The 12,942-nt window shown below is 34.4% G+C and overlaps 2 protein-coding genes across 2 annotated transcripts; one reads left to right on the top strand and one right to left on the bottom strand.

Moving 5' to 3' along the window:
* Positions 1-3,172: 3,172 nt before the first annotated feature.
* On the bottom strand, positions 3,173-5,761 carry LOC133192886 (uncharacterized). Its single transcript, XM_061328892.1, has 2 exons — positions 4,978-5,761; positions 3,173-3,594 (listed from the first exon to the last, which is right to left on the bottom strand). Exons 1-2 carry the CDS (start codon positions 5,759-5,761, stop codon positions 3,173-3,175), a joined length of 1,206 nt encoding a protein of 401 aa, XP_061184876.1.
* A 1,578-nt stretch (positions 5,762-7,339) lies between these two features.
* On the top strand, positions 7,340-12,942 carry LOC133191976 (beta-secretase 1-like). The gene is made up of 3 exons (XM_061327776.1): positions 7,340-7,350; positions 7,767-7,913; positions 12,694-12,942. The coding sequence occupies exons 2-3, from the start codon at positions 7,790-7,792 to the stop codon at positions 12,921-12,923; spliced, it is 354 nt and encodes a 117-aa protein (XP_061183760.1). The 5' UTR covers positions 7,340-7,350; positions 7,767-7,789; the 3' UTR covers positions 12,924-12,942.

Below are 12,942 nucleotides of genomic sequence, written 5' to 3'. Positions count from 1 at the left end.
AATTCTGTTAATAGATTACATGTTACTGTTAATGCATTTCAATTTTTACAAATAGTACATTGTCAGTAAACGGTAAACAAAATTATATTTTAAAAATACAGTTTACGATACACTTACTCAGATATGTCCTTTTCATTAATAAATAAGATCTTCAAAGTACTCAAAAATATAATGGATTTTTATATATCTATTGTAAATCTTTGAGATGTATTGAATTCACCCCTCCCCCCCTCTCTCTCTCTCAAGAACGGGTATATTATCCTTTTTTTCCTGAACTTTTTTCCAAATCAATCGTACCTATCTCCAATCGAAGATAGTCATAATTGAATAAATCTATCTTTGATTCATCTGGAGATAGGTCTTTTGATTTGAAAATAGGTTATATAGATATAATGTTTGGCGTTCAATAAATTTACTCTTAATTTCTTTTATATGTCGATCTAAAGTTAAACATATTAATTCTGTTATGTAAAGACGCACGATTTCTAAATTAAAAAAAAAATATACATTGATTTCTAATACAGCAAACTGTAAAAATTAAAGAGTCTAATGATCGAAAGTTGACGACATCTTGAAGATATGGAGATACGTAGCCCCCCCCCCCCCCGAGCCTTCCTTTGTTATTGTATTAAAGGAAAAAAAACTTGGGATAATATAACATTCTGAATAATTTACTGATATTAATACAATTTTTAATTAGTTGCCATATTTTTTAAGATTTATATAATTTAAACAGTGCGAGATTTGGAAACTATTGTGAATATCTGTATATGTATTCAGGGACGTCGCCACGTCCCTGGAAAGGGGGAAGCGGGGAGGATGTGGAAGGGGAACCCCCTTCTATCTAATCCAGCCACATTTTTTTTTTATAAATGGGTACCAGTTTCCTGATGCATTCTTGAAGTCATTTTTTAACAAATTTATTCACAATAAAATGTAGCAGCATTACTTTAAAGAGTAGGATGGCATAACTTTGTTTCAAATATATTTGTGAGCATTTTTAAAAAGGGGATGGTGCAATCGCACCCCCCCCCCCCCACCACCACCACCACCTATATCTGGTTCCGACAATCTTGGTATCTTTTAAAACAAATATTATAATATTAAACTATGAATTTTAATGTGATATCAAAGATATTTATACCATACACATGGTATATATAGTTGTCTCTAGTTATCTCTCGTCGTGGTAACAAGATACATTGCTTAAAATTCGGGGGTGGGGGTCTGATTTAGGATTATGGGGCCCTGTAATGGTACATCCTGTCGTTCTGTACATTTTGTCACCAAGAAAAAGTTGTTCAGAAATTGAGGATGACATTTCTTAAAAAGGCTAGTTATTTTTCAGGCTATTGAAATTCATTACTGCAATTTAGATTCTAAGCTCATCTGACATCAGCTGATTGTAATTTCTGTTCTGATTTTTTTTTCTACATTTGACTGTTTGTTTCCTGCAGTAATGTTTTTCTTCTTATTCTAATTGTATTGCCCTGAAAATCACCAGACAGTTCTATGAAACTTGAGGCTCCTTCTTTGTATTTTATTTTCATTTTCAGCCTGATGGTTCTGTTACACCCTTTTTGGGCACTCTGATAGACAACTCTGGTATTTCAAACATTTCTTAACACAGCTTTGTAGAGTAAAGTTTAAACAAAAAACAAATGACCAAGGCATTGAATTGGGAGGCACCATTGTAAGGTAACGCTGACTTTCCTTATAAAGAAGAATTATATACACATAATTATATAAATAATTGTTCATACAGAATAATGCATCTGTCTGTTATGTCAGCAATGTACATATCAATTTTGAAAGTATGTAAATCTTATACGGTACCAATTTTGATGCACCAGATGCAAATTTCGACAATTTGTGTCTCTTAAGTGATGCTCATACTGAAACGTTGGGAATCTGAAATATTTGAATAAAAAAACTTTGAAGAGCAGAAAAAAAGGGGAAAATGGAAAAGAACTCGAATCGAGGTAGAAAAAGTCTGATTGATGAGAGGGCCGGGTGACAGAATCTTGATTTGGGCAGTGAAAAAGAATAGAAGACAGACTTTGAGTGAAATTGTGGATAATTTTAACCAACATGCTTCTCATAAAGTGTCTGTAAGAACTATTCGGAGAAAATTCCATTCTCATGGAATTCATAGACACAAAGCAAGGAAGACCCTCAGTGTGTCAGAAGTGAATCTAAAACGTCGTGTTCAGTGGTGTAAACATCTGAAAAATCATGCATTTGATGACTATTGGAGAAAAGTGTTTTTTTAGATGAAACTCAGATAATGATATCAAATGAAAATCGTCTGTATGTGTGGAGAACTCAGGATGAAGCTTATCGTCCAGAGTGTGTCGGTCTAACATGGTCACAGTGTGGAGTTCAGCGCTATGTTATGGGGATGTGTGACATATTCAGGAGTGCGGACATTAGTTCCAGGATGAAGCTTATCGTCCAGAGTGTGTCGGTCTAACATGGTCACAGTGTGGAGTTCAGCGCTATGTTATGGGGATGTGTGATAATATTCAGGAGTGCGGACATTAGTTCCAATAATTGAAAGTATGAACTCTTAGAAGTATTTAGAGACTCTTGATGAACATCACAACACAATTGACTACAGACTGGAAACATGAAAATGATATAGATTGTCTTGACTGGCCATGACAATCATCCGACCTCACCATCATCGAACATGTCTGGCTAATTAAAAAAAAAATGACTGAGAAAATCGTTGACCGCACTTAAATCCAAAGATGATTTGATCACTGAAGTTTTATAAAAATTTCGTCTTCTCTATAACTGTCTCTGATATCAGAAACTTATATCACACAATTCCAAGAAGAATATTTGCAGTAATTTCTGTTAAAAGTCATATCACTTAACACTGAAAATTTCAAGTAAGTGTCTTTTATATTGTTTGATTTATGATGGTTTGAAAAGACAAGTTTACCTAGAAACAATTACGTCAGGAAGTAGTTATATCAATGTTGGCACGTTACAGTAAAAGCATCACGTTTTATGGATTTAAGCGAATGCTCATTCATAGTTCATTAATTTTTGTTATTGTGATTTGAAGTGGAATTTTCTTTTCTATCCATGAAGTAAGTGTCTAGAAAGTGTAAAATGGCACCGGGAGTAATCTTGTGACAGTCACCAGGTCATTTTGGTAATTTTAGTCTGATCCATTAATCATGACCACAGAAAAGGTTGTATCTGGAGTATATGAGTACAGATGACTACCCTTTCGTACTTGAATCCAGACCTTGTCTCCCACCTGTAGCTGGTGGACAACAAGATTGGAGGCCGACAGATAGACAGTAACAGATCCATTAAGATAAGCCATGACTCCTGGCTTCGCGGAACCATTAATCATTATTTTGGTCCAGAAGGTTTCATGATATCCTGCCACACTGGTACCGAATATAAGGTAGAGCCCGGCCTTTGGGGCAGTAAACACTCCTGTTGTAGGGTTATATCCTCCTCCCACCTGGTATATGACTTGTGGGAATTTAACTGTATCTCCAACTGTATATGTATGTTGCTTAGTTTCCTCTCCTAAGATTCCAGCTGTAAAAGCTACATTGGATTGAACACCTAAAAAATACACCGGACTAAAGAATGCAGTTCTATTTAAGTCATGATTTGGTTAATTGAAATTTCATAACAAGGGCTAGTATATAATTAATAAAAACAATTTCCACAAACATGAAATTCTATGATTTATGTCTAAGTCAGAAATGTAAAGTTATAATTTCAAACATACTAAGACATAATTTAAAGCGGAGACTTAGTGCTTTCATTTCCAAAATATAAATTCCTTGCGAGAGTTCATATGAGAAATTGCATTGTTCTTAAATTTAACAGTCTCGAAAACTCAGTGTGAGGACCTTCAGAAAAGAATTAAAAATTTGAATACAACCCCCACCCCTCATTCCAAAAAATAAAATGTGATATAAACTATGGAAACAGTTCTATTATTATAAAGTAAAAGTCGTATATTTTCAATATTTTGGATATGAGGCAAGTATAGTATCATTTTTGAACGTGGGGGATGGGGGGAGCCAGAAAAAAATTGACAACGTAATAAAAACCTTGACCAGCAAAACAAAAAAAGGGGGATGGAATTTACCGAACTTAATAATCCTATTTTGGTTGGTTGGTTGGTAAGTTGTTTGGGCGGGGGGTTCCCAACTCCTTTCACAACCAAATTTTATTATACATTACCACAATACCTTGATTTGACTGTACTGCAACAAAAAGAGGAAGGCAATCAGCCTTTAAAAATGAACATTTTCAACAGTAAAAGGCTATGTTTGGAAAAAAGTTGAAAGGCCACCCCCATCTCCCCTCCCTGATACTACGTACCTAGAGCGTTCGCTCTAGAGTCGCAGAGTAAGGAGTTGATCCTTACGTCGCGGGTTCGAATCCCATTGTGGGACGTGGAGACCGGTCCTTCGGATGAGACGGTATAAATCGTGTCGCAGTAGGTGTTGGCACGAAAAAGATTCCTCACTGCTCAATGGCCCCGAGTCAAAAATTTGGAGCTCTCCATCGGCAAGTGGTGGCGTCTCCATATGAGTGAAAAATTCTCGAGAGGGACGTTAAACAATAAATAAACAAACAAACAAACAAACGTACCTAGATAGGGGCTTGTGCTATATTTGAAATACTGAAAAAAGGTAAAGTATTGGCTATTTAAAAAGAAATTTTTAGGTATGTGAATAATGAAACAATTTCACAGTAGGACACAATATGATATGATTATGGTATGTCAAGAAAAGCAAGAAAATTACCTTTTTTTAAATAGACGCTAAGTCACCAAAGGTCAAAATAATGTTACGCCATGTCAACTAACTTTGAAGTACATATGTATTTATTTTTCAGAATTAATCAGGACCAAATTAGGCACTAAGTGAAACTTGCTCTTTTATTACAAATTCTTCTTTTAGAACAGAAAAAAATTCAGAGTATACATACGATTCTTAAGACGGATAATTGTATCATTCAGTTTGGCAATGTCATTTTGCTGGGAATTTGTCATTGCTTGGATCTCATTCTTCATCTGATTTTGCTGCACATCCAAACTTAAAAGGGAAGACGATAATTCGGCTGTGTTATTGTGTACATCTAGAAGAGAAAGTGATAAATATCGGTCTCTTAGTTCCAGGTCCTTGATTGTGGCAGACATGTTCTTCATCATTTTCTGTTCTCTTTCTCTAACCATCTGCTCTATTTCAAATGTTAAGTTGTTCCCCAACCTTTGCTGGTCTCCTGATGTGGTCAAATTTTGTTGTATTAACATGGAAGTAGAGTTCAAAATCTTTATCTGATCTTTCAAAATAATATTCTCTTGAAGTAGAAATGTTGATGTTGAATTCAGATTGTTAAGTTTTTCATTCAAGCAGATATCATCCTGTGATGGATTGGATGAAGAAATCAACTTGTCTAGCCTTTCTTTCAAAATTTTGTTTTCACTTTCTAACAATGATATCTTCATCTGGGCTGTCCGATTCCACTGCTTCAGCATCTGAATCTCTCCCTCTAATAAGTTTTGTTTTTGTTCAAATTTCTGAGCTTGTTGTTTCTGATCCATCATTATAGAATTTAACACGGTCTCTAAATGAAGAAGCTGTTTGTACACATCAGGATCAGAATGTCCATTAGATGCTGATGTAGCATTGGTTTGTCCATGGAACAACAAACCCTCTGCTTTCAAAAATGTGCACAGAAGTACCACAAAGGTGGTTTTAATCAAGTGCATTTTCGTGATTTGTGATAAAGCTCAATAATTCAAACAAGTTCAGTAAGATTGAGTGGCTTTATCAAAAAACAAATTATTTTCATAAGATAAAAGCTTAATCTTATGCACACTGTAATCTTTGACCTAAAATTAATGATTAAAATGCCTGGTAATCATTCATGTACTGCATTATTCATTGATTTATTATGGAAACTGTGTACTAACTTAATAAGTATTTTTCTATTAAAATAAAAAGTTAATATTACATTTTTCCCCTATTTGATGTAAATTACAGGATACAAATATGAATTATTTCTTGTGAATTACAATACATTTTATATACATAATTGAAATAATATTTATTATTTACAAGTGTGTTATGGCAACCAAGCACTGTATCACCATACATACATGATTTCATGTATCATTGCACCTGGCATTGAGGAAGCAGAAATAGGGAAAGGGATATTTCAAGCAATCTATGCATTGGGATTTCATATAAATACAATGCATCAAATACCATAAATTTTCTTAATAAAATGTTGACAAAGCATGTAAGAATTATTTTTGTTTAATACAGCAGAATACCAAGTATTGTTGAAGGTCAAATAAATCTACAGTTTGATTATTTAAATAAATGTTTTGTTGTTGATGTATTGTAGAAATCTCCGAATGCTCCTCCAGTGAGTCTTGGTTATTGGAATGGGGACATAGACTTGTGCTACAAAGATGGAGCCATTCCTTACAACATATTTCCTTTTGTAGCCTTAGAGTTTGCAGAGAATGAGCAACACTCATTCAAAATCATTGTAGCTCCACAGGTATAATAATTATTTCAGATTTTCCTACTAAAAAGTGCATGATTCATTTTAAAGGCTATCTTTTTTCTGTGTACAAAAGTTATAAACAACATTACAAGACTGTATGAGATGATAAATAGAGGATATTCAATGTTTTGTTGATGAATATGGAATTTACGAGTGGGACAGGATTTTTTTATATTTTCACGAGTGCGAAGCACGAGTGAAAATATCAAAAAATCCTGTCTCACGAGTGAAATAAATTCCATATTCATCTACAAAACATTGAATTTTCTGTTTAATACATTTTCTGTTTTTTCCCTATGACTCTGTCTTTTCGTAACAGAGTGTCATAGGCTGTGACGTCATAGTTGAGCGGTTGAGACGTCATAGCTAAGTGATTGAGACATTGATAAACATTGAAATCATGGATTTTTAACAACATATTTGGAGAAACTTTGGCAGTTTTATTCTCTCTCAGGATGATTCATTTACTCTCTCTATCTTATAACAGGCCAGGGAGGTTTTTTTTTAAATACTATTTTTGATGGGAAGGAAAATCTCGAGTTTTGCAGCACTTCTGATATTCTCACACTGTGAGAATACCATTTTGATATCCTTTCACACTGTGTCAGAATATCACTTTTATTCAATAAATAAATTACAGTATTTCACTGTTGAAAATGTAATAAATACCAGTATCCAAGGTTTTTCTTTCTCTTTATGTATCCATTTATGTTATGTTCATTTCAGCAATACATTAAATCTGTTGGGAAAAAAGATGACAACAACCTGCAAACTCAACATCTGGTAAGTGCCAATGGAAAATCACATACAAAGAGGGAGGGGATGTATTTTTCTTACACGACAGAGGTAAATTTCTAACCCTATTCCTATAGCAAATGGATGATATTTGATTTTTCCATTCCACACATGTAGCTTAGAACAGTACTGTTCAGTAGTTAGTACAGTACTATGCTTGCCTTTCAGTCATGTCAATCAGTAACTGTGATATCATGACATCACAATGATGACTTTTTGATAAAGTACAGGCAGATTGATTTTTATTAACCATTGCATCTGGGGTAGGGATGAAACCACACAATTTTACGAAGAAAGCATATATGAAATATTGTATAAATTGACTATTTAAACCCATGGGGCTATTGTTTTTTTTTTTAAATGTTGTTTTTGATAAATAGCACAAAATTTCTCTCGTAACACAGGCACAGTCATTGGAGCAGTGATCATGGAAGGGTTTTACGTGGTCTTTGATCGACAGAACAACAGAATTGGGTTTTCAGACACAACATGTCCTGCAGTGGCCCAGATGTTTAACAAGTCACATGTGTCTGGTCCTCACAAATTTTCAGGTCAGTATGCAAGGCTTCATCTCAGATTAACTCTATAGTCTCAACAGTGTAATCATGCAGTAACTTAAAACTGTAAGTTTGGGAGATTATTTATAATACCCTCGGTGTAGACTTGATGTCTCAGGTTAAAGTTTTTAGAGCAGATTTCTTTTCGATGATATGTATTTCTATGTCCTATATTGATCAATGTTTCATGGATTATGCATCTATATGTTTTATTGTACCAGTCGGGTTTCAGATGCTGCATTTGTAGCCAATATGCTCCATAAATGTTTTGCATACGGTGTATATATCTCTCAGTTGATTCGATACGCAAGAGCATGCTCTACGTATTTACAATTTCTAAAACGAGGTAAATTATTGACAAATAAGTTGATGAAACAAGAATATCAGCTGTCTCGTTTAAAGTCATCATTTCGTAAGTTCTTTGGTCGATACAATGACCTTGTCAGCAAATACAATTTATCATTGAGTCAAATGCTGACTGACGTTTTTCATACTAATTGTTAGGCCATTATTTACACACTGAATTGTCGACGGATTTTTCCGTTATTTCCCGATCATGACAAGGAGCACACGGCGGGTGTGACCGGTCGGCAGGGGATGCTCACTCCTCCATGGCATCTGATCCCACCTCTGATGTTTGGAGGTCCGTGTTTGCTCTGCTCCTATTTTTACTGAACAGAGCTTCTGTACCAAAACTTGGGAAAATCTGAACTGCAAATCTTCTAATGTTGTCTACGGAATAGAATGTAATCTTTGTGGACTTGTTTATGTTGGTGAAACCAAGGGATCACTCAATAAAAGAACATCAGTTCATAGATTTCAGATAAATAATGGTGGTCAGCAACTTTTATACAAATATTTTAATTTACCTGATCATTCTATTTTGTCAATGAAAGTTAGAATTCTGGAAAAGATTTACCACCACACAAACAGTCCATCACTGAGTACACCTTTCCGTAGACAACGAGAAGAATTTTGGATAAGAAAGCTAGGGACAGCCTTTCCCTATGGATGTAATGACAATGTCGATAGTGTTGGAAATCTTTCCAGTCCACAGTGTAACAATGTAAATGTGATGGGACTTTTTAACCATACACAGAGACGTAAGCGTAGTCATGGGCATCGGTCTTACAATAAACCTTTAATACACGATGTCTCTTTTGATTCATTACTACCTTACGTAAATCAACAGTTAGGTCTAATTCATATTCGCACCAAACTTTACTCTGTCCCTTTGAAACTTTTAAATAGTCTTCTTGAAAAGGTCAAGGAAAGTCCATTTTTTGATTCCTCGACACCAGAATATAGGCTCGGATCTGTAGTTATGGATATTGCCAATCATAGGCTTTTTAAACCCCCGCGTTTTACTGAAGAAAATGCAGCTAAAACAATCCGTTTTTTCCTTAAACTTCAATATGCCAACAAAGGAATTGACGCGGTTAATATAAGTAATATTCTTAATCACAAAAGGGTCCAGTCTTGTATTCCACCATATTTCAAGTTAAAGACTACACCTTGTATTTCCTACAAATATACATCGACTATTGCTTCCAAACTTTTTAATTATAAGAAAACTTTACAGGGCCTGGATATCGAATATCTGAAACATAATCCTCCATCGTGTTCATGTTCTTCTTCGCCCTATAACTATAGTCCTGCTGGACACGTTATTACTGGTGACGTAAATATAGTTAATAATGAGGACCTTAGATCACTAATTTTAAAAGGTCCTAAATTTAGGGAACCCAGATCCTTCAACTGGCGTAAGAATTTCATAAATATCATGGATTCTGTAGAGGACTACGCCAGGCGATGGGCCAGACATGAAAAAGAAGACCTTGACACTTTGTCAGAATGGATTAAATGTATCAGATGTATGTTAAAATCGTGCATTAAAAAATTGAGAGGCAATATGAAAACCATCTATCCTTCTGTATTCAATAATCCAGAAGTGAAAAAAAAGAATTAGATAGATAACATGATCAGTACGTACTGGTCCCTGTTGACAAAGCAGGTAACAACATTGTCTTTGTTTGTAAGGCTCATTATATTAAATGTATTTTAGAGGAACTTGGATTTAATTCTACAAGTGGTAATCCAACTTATACTCATAGTTCCCTTTCTAAGGAAGAAATTCTTCAAAATCATATGTCAGTTTTGAATATTTTTAATATTCCAAACAACCAAAATGAATTCGAATTACCATATTTATATTGGATTCCGAAACTTTATAAAAATCCTTACAAACAAAGATACATAGCGGGTTCCAGTAAATGTTCAACCAAGCCTCTATCTTTACTCCTCACTAAGATATTAACAGTGGTGAAGGAGAAACTTCAAGAGTACTGTGCAACAATATATTCGAGAAGTGGTGTAAATCAGATGTGGATACTTAAAAATTCCAAGGAACTTTTGGAAAATTTGAAATCACAAGATTTTACCAAAATCAACAGCTTAAAAACTTACGACTTTTCAACTTTATACACAACCATTCCCCACGATAAATTAAAGTCCAGGCTTTTTGATATCATTGACAGCTGCTTTTTCAATAAAAATGGAACTCGTAAATATACTTACCTTGTCATTGGTCATTTGCAAAATTATTTTGTTAAAAAACATTCTGATTGTACACACAAGTACTCTGAAGTTGACATTAAAAGGATGATATCATTGACAGCTGCTTTTTCAATAAAAATGGAACTCGTAAATATACTTACCTTGTCATTGGTCATTTGCAAAATTATTTTGTTAAAAAACATTCTGATTGTACACACAAGTACTCTGAAGTTGACATTAAAAGGATGCTTGAGTTTCTGGTTGACAATATCTATGTGGTTTTTGGAGACCAGGTCTTCAAACAATCTATTGGAATTCCTATGGGTACCAATTGCGCCCCGTTGTTAGCAGACCTTTTTTTGTATTCATATGAAGCAGAATTTGTCCAAAGTCTTGTACGTGAAAAGAAGAAAACACTTGCTGTGGCGTTCAACTCGACATTTAGATATATCGACGACATATTGTCAATCAACAATGGCTATTTTCATTCTTATGTCGATACGATATATCCTGGTGAACTTGAGATGAAGGATACCACGGAGTCTGACACATCTGTTTCATATTTGGATATTTTACTTGAAAAAGACGTTAATGGTAATCTAACAACCAAGTTTTATGATCAACGTGATGGCTTTAGCTTTTCAGTCGTCAACTTCCCTTACTTATGCAGCAATATACCTTCATCACTTGCATACGGGGTATATCTCTCTCAGTTGATTCGATACGCAAGAGCATGCTCTACGTATTTACAATTTCTAAAACGAGGTAAATTATTGACAAATAAGTTGATGAAACAAGAATATCAGCTGTCTCGTTTAAAGTCATCAAGTTCTTTGGTCGATACAATGACCTTGTCAGCAAATACAATTTATCATTGAGTCAAATGCTGACTGACGTTTTTCATACTAATTGTTAGGCCATTATTTACACACTGAATTGTCGACGGATTTTTCCGTTATTTCCCGATCATGACAAGGAGCACACGGCGGGTGTGACCGGTCGGCAGGGGATGCTCACTCCTCCATGGTACCTGATCCCACCTCTGATGTTTGGAGGTCCGTGTTTGCTCTGCTCCTATTTTGTATTGTATAATGGACTTTTGAGCTTGAATACTGTTCGTTATCTCCATATATTTCATTTTATAAGTTTTTGGAGTAGGTTAAAGTTTTAAAAGCAAGCCACATTCCTAAGTGAATATGAGCCCTAAGTAAATTAAAATTGCATGTGATGAGTTATTCCCCCTTTCATACATGCAAATAGATCTAGACGTTTTTATTAGATGTTAAACAAATATTTCTTGTTATCACGGCTTTTTTTGAATCAACTTTTAAACAAAAGTTTGGAATAAGATTATTTAAAGTTGAGTACATATTATAATTAGTGTAAGAGAACAAAAAAAAAAAAGCAAGAATCAGTTGATGTCATTTTGTTGAACAATTGACATCAAAAAAAGAGAGAAAACATCTAAAAGAAAAAAAAACCTGCCTGCCACATTCAATTTGGAAATTTATGGCCTGAGAAACTAAAGATTAATTTTTTGGGCCTTAGGTGAGCTGTGTAATCTTAGATTACCTACACTGTATGTTTTATTTTAATAAAAAAGCCAAATCTGCCAAATCAAAGACTACATACAGGTTATGGAGTTACAATGTTAACATATTCCATTGCATACTAACACCTATTATGGATTCATAATGGTGTGCTATTTATGTTTTTTACCACTGCAGAATTGATGCTGACACTATATTGCAAAATTATGCGCATTCAAGAAATATAAGGAATCTATATAGTAATCAATATTTTTACTGAGCCAAAATTTCTTCTTCAGTTGTGAAATGGTTCTTGCATTTGTGTGATAAGTTGTCATAATTACATCTCCAAAAGCCACCCTTTTGTAGATCTTTCTACTTGTTTGTTCTTTTTCTGACTGCTCAGTTTTCTAGCTCATCTTAATCTGAGCTATGCTTTTGATAAAATTTCTGTTTTACAATATAACTCATTTATAAGGAAATCACGGGGGCCTCAAATCTTGCTTCCTTATAGCTGAAATTCTTTATATCCATATATTAAGAAACATAGTGAGAATTCCTCATCAGGATTTGTTAAAGTTCCTTAAAACTAAGATTTCCTTATTAGCTAGTTCCTTATAATGGAGTTTTGCTGTACATTTAACATTGTCCTTGAATCTGTATATTAATTGAATGCTGCTACAGTCTAGGTTCAGTGGGAAACTGTGCGTATGCCAAACCAGAGAAATCCAACAAAACCTTGGTCATTGTGGCGTACGTGTTAGCGGGTATCTGTGGAGCCTGTATTCTGCCTTTGTTTATTCTCTTTATTCAGTATCAATGGCGGACGTCAAAGTGTTACGAGAAAATGAAGAGGCAGAATTCTGTTGGAGACTCTAATGACTTAATTGATGAAACAAACTTTATGCATGATTCTTAATTAGACAATTTTTGTCATG

This window comes from Saccostrea echinata, unplaced genomic scaffold (genome assembly GCF_033153115.1).
Source record: "Saccostrea echinata isolate AGI-Se365-2 ecotype Australia unplaced genomic scaffold, CSIRO_AGI_Sech_v1 ptg000025l, whole genome shotgun sequence".
Taxonomy (NCBI): domain Eukaryota; kingdom Metazoa; phylum Mollusca; class Bivalvia; order Ostreida; family Ostreidae; genus Saccostrea; species Saccostrea echinata.
This window is presented reverse-complemented; position numbering and strand designations above follow the sequence as displayed.